The following is a 14089-nucleotide window of genomic DNA, read 5'->3' as shown; positions in this document are numbered from 1 at the left end:
CTGCTGGTTGTACAAAGGTATGGTCAAAATATACACAAGAGATTAGTTAATTACAGGACTGACTTACTTTGTAACACCCAAAGGTTAAATAGTAGTACAAGTAATTTCTCTATTTAGAATTCCTAGTAGGCTTATAAAGCATTGCAGACTTTGAAGTACAACCAAAGAAATTCAAATGGTAGGAACACCAGCTTACTTATGGTCTTTCTCGCTTTCCATGCATACATCCACTATCTGCAGGATATTGTGGTTGGCACTCAGCTCCAAGTTCCCCACGTTGATCTGAACATAGTCCTGCAGGAAGTCCTCAGCAAGCTGGCGCACTTCTTTAGGCCAGGTGGCACTCCACATCAGAGTCTGGCGGTCAGGCTAAGGAAAAGGGAAAACAGATTTCTTTAGTACTAGATTTCAATTTGGAAAACAAAGGAGACTGCCCTTCTAAAAAGATCACGCACCCTTATCTGGTCAACTATTTTACGAATTTGTGGTTCAAATCCCATGTCCAACATTCTGTCAGCTTCATCCAGCACCAGGTACGTACACCGACGAAGGTTGGTCTTTCCAGCCTCAAGGAAGTCAATCAAGCGACCTGGTGTAGCAATGCAGATCTCCACACCTTCAGAAGAGAAAAGGAAAAAGAGTAAGGCTCTTCATTTGAATGTCAACTGGTATTTTTAGTCAGAATGAATCACCTTCCAGAGCAAAATTGTTTAAAAAAAAAAGCACCACCCTCATTCGTACCCAAGACTGAGTCATTTCAGTAGAAGCCCTAGTTCCATTTAATATTTTTTTCATTCTGAAATTACTGTTACAGTGCTGTTAGAATAAAAAAATGCAGTACAGAAACTAAAATGTTACTACCAGAGAACACCTGTGAAGAGCTGTCCAAAAATCAGAAATGAAATAAGCTTCTTCTCAAACCTGAACCACCTTCATCCAGAATTACGCAGTCTAGAGAGGTGTCACTTTCAAATATGAAGTGCTCTTCTTGCTGTATGGGTCAATTTACTTTCACTTTTTTATAGTATATAAAGTCCATGCTTTGGATTTAGCACTAAGCAATTATGCACCAACAGTGAGAGACAATCATCTTAGCAATGTTTGTGGGGATAAGAAGAGAGTTCAAATACTCCTAACACCAGGCTGGGTAATTTACACATTTCTTAAATGGAAAACCTGGTTTCCATCAATTCCCAAATTTTACTGGTGAGTATTTCAGTGTCACTGAAATGTCCATAGAAGGTAAGTTTCAGAAAGAAGAGGCATGAAAAAGATTTTCTTCTTATGCAGAATATCTGTTTTACAGCACTCCAGAAAGATGTGCAAAAACCCAAGCTGATTCTCCTAAGGACTCTTCATGAAACCTTGGACTCTGCCACTGAAGATGCTGGGCTTGAGTTGGAAAGTAACAGTTTTCTCAAACAGAGATATCCCACAGACTTCAACCATGCATGCCTTTATCCAACTGCTGCAGTTTGCAACAAGGACCCTGCAAACTGCAGTATGCTAAATTTTCTAATTTCTTGAATAGATCTGTATGTTTATCTGCCTTGATAACAATTCTTGCATCTTTTCACATAATATCATTACATTTTTTTACCTAGTAAAGATGAAAGCCATCAGCACATTCCTGTATTTGAGATTATAGATCACTGAAGCACTACCATGTTATAGTGGTTGCTTATGGGGTACACAGTGCTTAGTGCTTAAGAACAATAAAAAAAAAACAAAACAAACAAAAAAACACCCAAAAAACAAAAACAAAAAAACCTGACCAAAGCAAAACCACACAGTGCTCCTGTGTCCAAAGAAGTTTCTATATTTCAAAAACAAAGTTGGATTATTTAAATGAACATAGGCAGAAAACTTGAAATCTGCCTTAAGAAAAATCCTTCCTTAAACATCCTGGTATTATTGCATTTTCTTAAAATAATCTGTTCTCGTTCTGTGAAGTTTTCTTTTCCCCTTTCTACACCCTGATGATCTTCACAAGTGGAATGCTCAAAGAGGAAACAAAAAGAAAATCTAATATCCAAGTCACTATACAGCAAAGAAGAGTAGAGAACTACCTCACAAACTATCACTGCAACTGGAAAATGAGACAATCATTCACTCTCACCCCCTTCCAGACAGGTTTTGAGAAGTTTTATTTTTACAGATACTTCACAATACTACTTCCTCCAGAAACTGCAAGCACCCATTTTAAAATTACCTCTTTCTAAATCTCTGATCTGGGGACCTTTGGGTGCTCCTCCATATATGCAGGTACTCTTCAGTCTTGAACATTTGCCATAATCATCAGCCACTTGCTGCACTTGCTGGGCCAACTCTCTAGTAGGTGCCAGAACCAGACACTGCAAAAGGAAATGATTCAGGAAGAGTCAAGCTGCATACACATCCCTAATATAAAACCATAAGCAAAGTTGAACCATCTGCTCTTTATTAGCTAAAACATTTAAATATCTTTAGACTATGTCAGCAATTGCACAGAATTTCAACTGAGCAGGATGCTCACATTGTGATAGTAAAAACTCCTATTCTTATAGGAATACGATAGGAAAAAATACTATACTGATAAATCAATTAAATAAAGCACCATCTCATTAACAATGTCATGCCAAACATACAAAAAGGCAGAGAATCAACAAGCACTTACAATTGGGCCATCTCCTCTCTCCAAATACGGCTGGTGGTTGATGTGAACAATTGCAGGCAACAAGTACTAAAACAGAAGAAAACAGTATTCTATAATATACACAAATTGTGATTCTACAAAACCAGATACCTGCATTTATCGAGCAGAACAGAAGATTTTCAGAGCTGCTGACCAACTGCATCCACTTTGGCATGAGCACAAAAATTGGCTGATCAGCACCTCTGAAAGGAAGGGTCACTTAAATTTGGAGTGTAAGTTAGCAGAACAGAGTAATCATTATCTTAGCCAATGTTTTTCATAAAGGATAAAAATCCTTTTTAACACTGCAGTTAAAAGTTATGTCTATGCTTAAATTCAACTATTTTTTATTTTAACCTGTGTAGTTTATAAAGCAAGTGTGCTAAAGAGAACAACCTGGTTTTTAAAACATAATGTAAGCATAGACCAAAGAGAACTGATTAAGTATCCAAACAGGAAGATGCACAAAACACACACTTGTGAATGCAACAGGCTTGTAGCTGAGCTGAAACTCAGGTGTCCCCCATGATGCAATACAAAAAGCTTTAAAAATGTAATCATCCCAGTGCTAGTACTGGCAAGCCCAAAAACTAACTCAAAGGCAATTTCTACCAGGTGACCAGGAAAGCTAGCTGGAGACATAAAAGGAAAGAATACGCACTGCTAGTGTCTTCCCAGAGCCGGTCTGTGCAATGCCCACCATGTCCCGACCGCTGAGGGCTAGTGGAAAGCCTTGGCACTGAATCGGAGTGGGTTCTGTGAAGTTCTGGTCCATCAAGGCATCCATCACATACTCTTCAGAATTCAAGAAAAGAATAAATTTCTTAAAGGATAACTGAGATTTTAGAGAACCTTTTAGAGAATAGAACCAGTAACTGTTCAGATATTTTCTGAGCAACCTTCATGATCTTAAAGATGGCAAATACACTTACGTGGAAAGCTACACTGGTGGAAGGCAAACACTGGCTTGGGGCAGCCCTCCATTCCGCGAATTGTTATCTCCTTCTTCCTTCTCAGCTCTTCAACTTCATACTATTTATGAAAAAAGGAAAAAAAAAAAGTCAAATAACAGCAGGGATTTAAAGTGCATGCTTCTAACTACTAACTTTCTTCTCACCTCTGGATAACAGCTTTGTTAAAGGACTAAATTAAAACAGAGAGCTAGAAAAGACTGCTTTCATAAAGACTTGAAGTCTGAGTTATTGTACAGATTCTCTGATATTCAGAAGTATGAGCTCCCTACATAGGCTGGAAGGACAAATGTCAGTCTCTTCTTACAACCAGCCTTTCTAAACTAAAAGTATGCTAATGGAGTATTTTTAGGAATTACACTTTTTCCATAAGCCAGAAATGACCAATAGCTTCAAGAGTGATTAGAAACAGAGGATACGAAATGTTTTATGCAACAGCGCTAAGAAAGAAACAAACTAAATAGGTCCTAATATACCACGAGCAGAAGGCACTGCAGTCCTTTTCCTTTAATTAACACATTCCAGAGGCAGACAAATACAGAGTTACTGCTGGATAACTTGCAACTCAAATGTTGCTTGGAATGTTTCAGGGAATGAAAGAAGCTCTGACAACATTATAATGATACCCTAGGACCTCACAATTCTTTACAGGAACTTCTTGTAGTATTTCTGAAATGTGTAGACAAGCACTATTTCAAGATTAGAAAAAGTGTTTTTATTTTTGTCTAGATTATCTTGCAAGTCCAACTACCCTTTGCAACATTCTTCCAACAATTCATGACCTTATTGCAATGCTTATTAGAAATCAATACAGACACGTGAATATCAAATATGCACTTTATCCAAAGCAATAGATTCAGTATTTCTAAGAATCCCTTGAGCTTGAATTAAAAGGCAAAAAAAAAGGAAACTTCTGGGGAAAACGTGAAAATCCTTTTAGCTGGCTAAGCCAAAGGCAGCTACAGCAGCTGATGCAAATCATGGTTCAGAGTAGCTCAAGTTGTGGTATCTTTAGGAAGTTAATACCCCCTTCAATTCCTTTATGCCAAATGTGTATTTCACATAAGGATTTTTAAGTCTATGCAATCAGATAATGACATTTTGTTTGTTTGCTGCCTTGTTAAGAACAAAATATCTTAATTTCTAATTATGAAAGTACATTGCTTGAGAGAGTAAAGACTAGACTCAAGTTCAGTAGGAAAGGAAGATTTCTGTATCTACAGAGTGAACACGGAGTACTGCACCTGGTTTTGAGCCCCCTGTGTGAGAAGGACATTGTTTTAACAGGGCATGTCCAATTATGGGGGAAAGCTGGAGGCTGCAGTACAGACCATATGAAGACGTACTGGGAGCACTGAGTTTGTTTAGCTTGGGAAAGATTGGGCTAACAGTGACCTTTAACTACTACTTTCAACTACTTGATGGGTCACTATAGAAATACGTTCAAAATCCCATGAGAAACATTAAGCCCTGAGACAGCCACCCAGAGAGGATATAAATTCTCCTCTGGGGATATTCAAACTCAAAAGGACAAGGCTAGACTAAGCAACCTGCTCTAGTTCTACCATAGTGCTGCTCTAAGCAGAGGATTAGACTACAGATGTCCCCCAAGGCCTCTTTCAGCTCAAATTCTCTTATGATAAAATATTACTTTCAAACCTTTCTCATGTATTTCTGCCACTTTTAGTTCATTATCTTATGTTTTCCCAGGGCTTCTCCAGTACTGTAACTATCTAAGTTTTAGCTCCACTGACAAATTGCTAGACCAGACAAGCATTATAAAGATGAATTACAAATTACAAAATATAAACTATCTCATATAAAAACAACCAAGAAGAGAAGCATATCCTTTGCTAAAGTTAAATAGTAAAGGCAACTAGAACCAGAATCCAGCAGAGTACACATGCCAAACAAGCTTAATGAAGAGGCAGCTCTATTTTACATGCTGTTCCAGACTTCCTAGGACAAGTTTTTCAGCTTGTGACATTTCCTGTTGCAGAAAACATAGCACTTACTGGAGTAAGCCTGGCCACTTCCGGATGTTCCACATAAAAATTCTTCTCAAACTTGGGCAGTTCATTTAAATCCCATTTTTTCTTACGTAAACGTTCCCCTGGATTACCAAATTTCTTTGGGGGAAGAGGACCTCCACGACTTGCTCCAAACCTGTAAATATGAATGTTAGTTACTCAAAAAAAACCCACTACCAGTATTTAAAAACTCTTCTAGAATTATTCTGGAATTTTCTTAACCATTTTCTGTTGTGCTTTCCCCAAGCTGACATATGAGCACAACATTCTAGCAAGTCACCTCCCTCCAATCAGTGCAATGGTATAAAACTTCTTGAAATAACATAAACCTGCGCTGGGTTAGTTCTGAACCTAAAACCATGATATTGTAAATCACCCTGTTAAAGCTCCTGCCTCTAGGACATGGCTGCTGTACACCTACAACATTTTTTCTTGAAACTGACAGTGCACTTACAACGAAGTTAGATAAAAGGGATGAGAAAAATCTCTCCTTGCAAGTTCCTTCTCTGTCTCTCAAGGTTAGTTTTACATTAGACAGCTATTTCACTATCTCCCCCTCTGTATCTTCTCTCTCTTCCCATCAAGAATTATGCCTCAAATGAAAAACAGCAGACTGAAGAACAGAAACTAAACAAGTCCAGCCAAGCTTGCAAGTCCATCTGTAATTCTGTAATCAACAACAACAAAAAAATCCCTTATTTTTAAAACACAGCCAACAGGGGAAAACGAAAAAAAAAAAAATTATATCCTCTCTGAAATGCACTGTGGTGAAGACAGAAGAGAGTAAGAAGCTCATGTTCACCAAAAAAATTATGTTCTAGCAGAACAATTCAAAATTTATTGCTCTAAGTTTTCTTTATCAAGTCAGAAGGTAAGAATTAACTGCAACAACTGGCTAATGCAATAGCTAAAACATGAGTTTCTGGCAGTAAGCTGTAAGAGTAACTAAAAACCCAGTGGCATTAAATGATTGTTTACTGTAATTGTATTTTAAAATAACACACCCCCCAAAAAAAGTTACAGCACTTTCATCAGTATTGCACAAACTCAGCAGAAAGAACTTTTCAAAATGCTAGCAAGTCCATTTTTGTCCTAAAGGTACAGCTTTATGCAAAACATGAATTCATGAGACCTGCTTATTTCAAACAACTTTTAGACAGCAAAACCAAAGTGTCTGAACCTCACCTAGGTAGTCCACCAGTAAACAAAAAACTGGTAATGAAATAAACTGAAAGCAACAAAAATCTCTAAGCAACATTCTCACAGGAGTAACTTCTGGATAAATGAGGGGGTGGAATAGTTACTAAAAAAATAAATAAGAGCTGAAAAAAAAAAATCTAAATTATCTTAGAGTACAAGACTACCTGCTGAAACATTAAGTACATTTGTTCTTTAATCACTTCCGAAGAGAAACTATTAATTACAGTGACTAAGAGACCAAAGAAACAGAACTCAAATCAACATTCTAACAGGAAGAAGTGGTTAAATTGTTGGAAAGGCCAAGTATGGTAGATACTTAGTAACTCCTTATAATTTAACGTCAAAGCTGCTAAGTTAGTTTTAAAATGTCTGCTGCCTTGCAACTGTGCATTAGGCTTCTTCCCTTTCCTATAAATAGCTCCTATCTTTTCACCTGTGTGTGTATCAGATCCCCAAGACAACCTGTAAAGTCATCAAGTTTTCTCTTATGAAAAGGACTGTGAAACACAACTTCAAAAATGCATTTAAGCATTGTGTTTCCTTTCAGGACAAAGAAAAAAAAAAAGACGCAGACTTTCATTTACAGGGACATCCACCTTTAGTGATGATGTTTGTTACCAATCATGCTAAACTGAGGTCAAAAGGTCAAAAATGTCAGTACCCAAGCAGTTCCTACAAAACCCATAAACCCCAAACTCACTCAAGTCCACCAGAGGGTCAAAGGGTTGATGAGTTTCGTTAGAAAAGGAAACCTACGACAGGGCTGCCAGCAAGACTGGACGCTGCAAAAGCTGGGTACTATGAACACTTGCTCTAAAGCTATCCAGAGGGAAAAAAATTATGTATTCTACACAGAAGTCACATAGTTTCAGTTCTCCACTCTAACACACAATATGCCTGGATCCTGACCTGAAAGGAAAAGGAAGGAGCCCTACAGCAGCCCTTGCACACTGCCTCTGTGGGGGTTCAGTTGCTAAACTGGCAGTAACTGACACTTCACATTCTGACTCCAAGTAAAAAGAGATTCCAACTCAAATTAAACTGACTTAAATCTAGTATTTCCCTGGTTTGCCAACAGCCCTCTTTTCAAAGGTAAATTCAGGGTGGCTCAAAACTTTCTTTAATATTACTACTGCCATCACTTCTGGGACAGAACTGAGTAACTCTGATACATTCCAGAGGAAAAAATAACAATTTTCCTAAGAAGTCACCTACAGCTCATTCCTAACAAGAGAAAACTAGAACCCTTTTATGTGATTAGACTACAAAAGAAGTGGTGATAAACTTTCATAAGGTGCTGAACCAGCACACTGGAAGGCCCAATATTTTATACAGGTTATTTATGAAGTAAGATAGTTGTTAGTGGTTACAAATATTTACACAATTTAAAGGGATGTATGTAACAAATTGAATCCTAATGTATTAAAGCTTCCAGGATAGTATGCAAAAAAAAAAAAAAAAAAAAAAGAAGAAAAATTTTTCATGCAAATATCCACAAACTTCACAAAGAAGCATGGAAGCACTTCTTTTACTCATGGAAAACCCCTGACCTAAAAGAGAAGCAGCCACTATAATTAAGGACTTTACAAAAAATGAAATAACACTAATTTTAAGGCACATCAAGTGTTGTGGCAATGCTTTGGCCAGTGTTCTTTTAAGTACCTGTATATAAATCTGCATACTCAAACTCACTCACTAAACTCCAAAAACAGCTGTGGTCTGATCTATCTCAGACTTGCCAAAGCGCTTACTCCAATGTCCTTGTGTTAAACTGAGCTGGAAATCTCTTAGTAGAAAAACACCAGAACCCTCCTCTCTGTGAAAAAAAAAAAACAAAACAAAAAAAAACGAAAGTATCTTTTAATTTCAGGATATTAAATGTGGGTGTAAGATAAAGCAATGATACAGCTATCTTTCTCCACAGCCGACGAGAAACTGAATGTCAAAGTGCATTGCAATGTATAGCAAAATATTCTTTAATCTGCCAGTGGCAAGGGAAAACAAGAGGAAAAGGAAGTGGGGGAGAAAAAAAAAAAAGGAAAAAAAATGGAGAGAAGACTCATTAATTGAGATCTAGCTTACTATATAGCAGAACCCACATTATATTTTTTTGCTAAACCTTGAGAACTACTCATGATCTGAAAATGCCACTCTCAGAAATTAGTTCTAACTTTCTCTTTAAAAAGGCCTGGCACGAATGCCTTATTACTGTCAACGCTTAAAAAGCTCGAAACTCACTCTAGTTACGCAGTATAACACCCTTGAGTTTACTGCTGTCATTGTCAAAAGAAAAAAATCACATCAAATCAAACCTGCAAAAGCCTTTTGCAAGCCAAACCTTCTTTAAATAACATATTCAAGAGTATCAAGCACTAGGCCTTTACAGAACCACACAAACAATTGCTGTAGCACTACGTAAACTTGGCAAGTGTGGTCCAGCACCATGGCTCACCGAGATCACCCGCTCGAGTGCCCAAGTCCCCCAAAGTGCAGCGTTTCCAATCCCTTTTCCTATCACGGTAAGCCCAGGAGCGCAGCTGAGACAGATCTTCCCCCCACTGCCATCTTTCCAGTAAGTCCATAAGGAGCAATGACAACCAGAAGGGCAGACAGAAGGACAACCAGCCCTGCCAGGGCCACCGAGACCTTCGTGGCTCGCAGCGGGGAGGGTGCCACGGGTCTCGCCGGGTAAATAAGGCGGCTGGCAGAAAATAATTAAAGGGGCAGGGTGGATGCAGGCCTTAAAATTGCAAGCAAGGCTCAGAACTAGTTACACATGGACGGTGGAAAAGCTAAATAAAACAAATAATTTAAAAACCCATAAAACGCTCAAAACCTACCACCTCGCCTTGGGGACAGATAAGCCTCCAACTACCCCCGCCCCCACACGAGAATCTAGGGGGGTAAATCTCCACAGACGGAATTTCAGCTCCCCCAATACCGCCACTCCAACAGACACCCCCCGAACCCCGCGGCCTTCCCCCGCCCCCAACGCAGGCCTTCGGCTTCCCCCACCGCCCCCCCGCCGTGCCGACCCCCCCTCCCCCTTACCCGCCGCGGTCTCGGTCGCGGCCCCGGTCCCCGAAGCCTCTCATCGCCCCCGGAGGGGTGGGTGAGAGGCAGCGGAACGCCGGCCGTGGGGACGGCGAGGGGCTGGGGGTACGAGGCGAGGGTCCAGCCAGGGGCGGCTGCGCCTCGGAGGCCTCGCTTTGCGCCACCTCGCCTCTTTGCTGGGACACAAAAGGAGAAGAGGTGGTCAGTGGGTCCGAGACCCGCTGGGCGTCAGCGGCCGGAACGGCGGGGCTCTCGGTCGGCTCCAGGGCCCGGGTAGTGTGGCGACACCAGCGTCTTCTTGCTCCGCGCTCCCGGCACAAAATGGCCGCCGCCGCCCCGGCCCGCTCCGCTTACGTTACGGGCAGCCCGGCGCTGCGCAAACTGCGGCCCTCCGAAACACCTACGCCTATTCTCGGAACTCAACTACGCACTAAGCGCGCTCGGCGGAACACCGCCCCGTGCAGTAGCAGGCGGGCTACGAAAGGTGCGTAACGTTCTTTACTTAGAGCCGGGGCCCCGCGTGAGGAAGGCGGAGGGGAGGAGTAACGCTATTCCCCAAAATCAGTTGCGTAAGGAGCTCTCCGTAACCCCTTCTGCAGGGCAGAGAATACCTGGGCCGCGGCGCACGTTACGTAAGTGCACGGCGTACGCAAGGTGCGTAACTGAGGGTGGCGTAGGGCGGGAAGAGCCCGGTGCGCTTGGCGTAGGAGTCTTACGCGGACCGTGCGGGCTGGGCCGGAGGGTTACGCTGGATTCGCAGACGGTTTGAAGAATACAGCCCGTCGCCTACTCGCCCACGGGCTCCGCCGAGGTGGCGGCGGCGTTGAGGACACGATGATGGGACAATGGCGGAATAATAATGGGACGCTGGGCGACGGGGCGGGAGCGGCCCTTTGGACCTCTGTGGCGGCTCCGGCGGCCGAGGTTTTTCCCTGTAAGATTAGCAGGGTGATCTCGGCGCGGCGCGGGGGCAGGAGCAGAGTGACAGCAGCCATGATGTTTGCTGTCGCCTGAGCGCCGGCAGGCCGCGACAGAATTCCCCACATGAGCCAGAAACTCCTCGCTGAAAGGCAGAATCATCCACGAGGCGATTACGTGGCACAGACCATAAATCCTTTTGTGCTGTGTATGTGCTATCGCCAAGTCAGTGTGTCCTGGCACAGGGAGCTGTGTCCCATGGATGGTGGGGTTAGACCAGCCAAACCCAGCCCTGGCCCACACCGTGTTTCACTATCAGCAGTAATTTCTGGGCTGACAGGTTATCGAAAGCTGCTTATACTGGCAGAAGGGAAAAAGAGTCCCCTTTACTTTCAGACCCATGGATAAAAATAACAGCCTAGAACGACACAGAAATTAGCATTTTGGTTTCACATCGTATATATATATATATATATGTATGAATGTATCACATGTTTGAGAAAGCAAAAAGCAATCCGAGTGCTTAAAATAAAATGCAAGAAACCTGGGTCTTTTAAGTGGGTGGCAGGGAGGTAAGTGACACTGCATGCTCTCACTGACACTGGGTACTTGGCCGCTGGATAAAAATACCTAGTGTGGGAAAGCCTGGCACATGCAAAGGACTGGACATGGCATTAAATGGCAATGACTGATCCATTCCTGGCTCTATCAGATGAAGCAGCTTCCCAGCCTACAGCTCTCTAGACTTTTCTCCATTGTGAAAACCAGTGCTTTACCTCAGGAAAAATAACAACTATCTGTTAAGAAACCACTTAAGGAAGGCAAGCCCTCTAGGTCTGTCACAAATAAAAGATTAAAATGTCAGGCTTCTTTTCCATTAATTTCTGGTCATTGCTACCTTTTTACTTGATGTTATCTTAACATGAATTTGGTAACCGAAACAAAAACATTATTTTGCCAGCGAGGACAATTTATTGGACCAGATACCAAAATTAGAATCACTGTACCAGAGGACAAAGTAAGACTTCTCCATTATCTCCATGTGTGTGTATGTATGTTTATATATAATAATTATTGTTTAATTTGTAGAAAAGCAAGCGATTCCATGAGCATTGGTGATATTGTAAAAGGAATTGTTATTTTGGCCCCCAATGCCGTGTTTCCATCTTTGCCCCCTGTGACCTACATCTCTGGCTAGTTCAGAGCTGTGCCTGTGCTGCTGGCTCCCTCAGCAAGCTGAATCTTAAGTGCCTTTTCCTTGGTATAAGTGCTGGTGCCAGCCTCTCCTATTTAGCCAATGCATTTGTTTTATTCTTTTTAATAGTAACAATATTTACTATTACTTAATACTAATCTTTAATAGTCTTACTTATCCTAGAAGAATGACAAGTCAATTATATCAAGTTTATTTCTTTAGAGAACTAGAAAAAGGTTTTAAGGTATTGAGTTATGCCCGGATTATTTTTCTCATGAAAGATCAATGAGATTTTTGAGAGGGGAGTTTAATTCAAAGCACCCAAACATAGTCAGACTTCTCCTCTACTTCACAGTCTTTATTTTTAACTTTAATAAGAACAGGTTTAAAACATTCTGTCCAAGAAGTATAAAATGCTAAATAAAAACATGAACATTATTTAGTCAAGATAAAAATGTTTAAAAACGTATTCTTAAAACTACTTGTTCCTCTACAGTATGTGAAAATCTGTCAAGTTCTTGAGCTGTTGTTCCTCCCACTGCCTTTTCCATCTATATATGTCAATTTTATAACTGAGATTATTCTAGTTCTGTTGCATTTCACACTATAAATTCTACCACCTAGACACTCTCTTTGAAATAAATTAAGAAAGAGTATGTTCACTCCCATGTGAAAGGACAGGTTTGATTTTCACAAAAGATAGGAAAAGGATTCTAAGAACAATTCACAATCTAATGGCTTAAATATTTGCATGCCAAAAGTTCAATTGAAAAACAAAAATCCTACACAACCAAAATTTTAGTTCAGTAAAACTGAACTGTACAAAGTCCATCCCAGTGTTCTCCCAAAATATCTTAAATATCTCCCAAAAGCTACAAAAGCAGCCATAGGTAGTTGTCAAGCTTTCACAAATCTTCATCCCAGCTTCCCTGCTGGTTTTTTAGCTGTACATTTACATCATTTTTTTACCTATTCTTTGGCATCCCCAATCCCTCCAGCAGTTATTGCAAATGTGGCTTCATTTTCAGGCATCTCAGGGCTGGGAGAAAAAGATACGAGAAACTTGTGGGTTTCTCCATGTAAAATGCAGTTGTGAAACAGTCTCCAAAATGCTGTGGGTGTGAGCAACCTGGAATACCTCAGTGCCTTTATACCTATGTGCAAACTGTAGAATCTGATCGATATCATCAGGATTAGAAAATGTGAAATTATTGTGTCAGGAAAACTTAGGAATTTAACATGTCCAGAATCTTCCTGCCAAGGGACTACCAGTCCTACCAAAGCTTCATTAAGAGCTAAGCATCTAGTAGGATTTATGATGAAAGATTATGTTATTTAACGTATGCAATGTGCAAGACAACTTTAATCAGTTGTTTAATCTGTTAATTAGTTTGTCCTTTCAGATTTTCTCCCAATGTACCATCCAGACAGTTTTAATACCTTGAACTTTGCCACCTTCTCTCCAATGAGGAAAGGTGGTTTACCTGTCGTAGATCTTTGCAATCCGCAGTTCCCCTCTCCCTTTCCTCAAACTGATCCTGGTAGTCGAAGCATGAGCAAGGATGTGGCCCCCGATGGGCTTTTTTGGGTCTGCCTGAAAGCTGAATTAGCAAGAAAATTGTGGTGATTCACTGTGCAAATTCCAGAGGTTAATACTGTGATTAACTGTCAGACTGAGCCCTATTCGACCCAGTAACAAATAATCAATAGGGAAATACTTTAGAAACTTGACTTTTGCACACTTGTCTCAAGATAATATGTTCATATGTTCAATGCTGGCATAATTTTCCTGTCATTACATATAAGAGGCTCCAGAAATACACACCTTAAATATCACATATGAGCTGCTCCAAAGGAAAATGTGGTGCTTTTTCTATATTTTTTATAGCTCATTTTCTTTGTTTAAGTCACAGTGAAATCACACCACCATACCAGGCAGCGGATAAACACAAAAAAGCTCATTCCAAAAACTGAGAGAAACTTCCAGGTCATTCCTAAAACCACAGGGAACAATGACCAATCTGATCGTTCATTTCAGTGTCTCTTG

The 14089-nt window shown here is 40.7% G+C and overlaps 3 protein-coding genes across 7 annotated transcripts in view; 1 reads left to right on the top strand and 2 right to left on the bottom strand.

The window, feature by feature from the left end:
• Positions 1–10062, bottom strand: part of DDX17 (DEAD-box helicase 17) — a 19551-nt gene extending 9489 nt beyond the window's left edge. The window contains exons 1-8 of the mRNA XM_002195698.6: positions 9927–10062; positions 5661–5811; positions 3607–3706; positions 3336–3469; positions 2657–2722; positions 2213–2354; positions 456–616; positions 197–369 (exon numbers count right to left, since the gene is read on the bottom strand). Of these exons, the coding sequence (XP_002195734.2) occupies positions 197–369; positions 456–616; positions 2213–2354; positions 2657–2722; positions 3336–3469; positions 3607–3706; positions 5661–5811; positions 9927–9970 (971 nt within the window). The 5' untranslated portion in view covers positions 9971–10062. The remainder of the gene's footprint in view (positions 1–196; positions 370–455; positions 617–2212; positions 2355–2656; positions 2723–3335; positions 3470–3606; positions 3707–5660; positions 5812–9926) is intronic.
• The window catches only part of LOC140682215 (uncharacterized), a 16600-nt gene continuing 12301 nt past the window's right edge, over positions 9791–14089 (top strand). Inside the window, exon 1 of the mRNA XM_072923402.1 lies at positions 9791–10413. Within this exon, the coding sequence (XP_072779503.1) occupies positions 10251–10413 (163 nt within the window). The 5' untranslated portion in view covers positions 9791–10250. The remainder of the gene's footprint in view (positions 10414–14089) is intronic.
• The window catches only part of DMC1 (DNA meiotic recombinase 1), a 17239-nt gene continuing 15529 nt past the window's right edge, over positions 12380–14089 (bottom strand). For all 5 annotated transcript variants that reach the window (XM_072923399.1, XM_072923398.1, XM_030263006.4 and 2 more), the window contains 2 exons: positions 13527–13643; positions 12380–13081 (listed from right to left, as the gene is read on the bottom strand). In XM_072923399.1, the coding sequence (XP_072779500.1) occupies positions 13012–13081; positions 13527–13643 (187 nt within the window). In that variant the 3' untranslated portion in view covers positions 12380–13011. The remainder of the gene's footprint in view (positions 13082–13526; positions 13644–14089) is intronic.

This window comes from Taeniopygia guttata, chromosome 1A, assembly GCF_048771995.1.
Source record: "Taeniopygia guttata chromosome 1A, bTaeGut7.mat, whole genome shotgun sequence".
In the NCBI taxonomy this organism is placed as follows: domain Eukaryota; kingdom Metazoa; phylum Chordata; class Aves; order Passeriformes; family Estrildidae; genus Taeniopygia; species Taeniopygia guttata.
The sequence above is the reverse complement of the archived record's forward strand: the minus strand, read 5'-3'. Positions and strand labels throughout refer to the sequence as shown.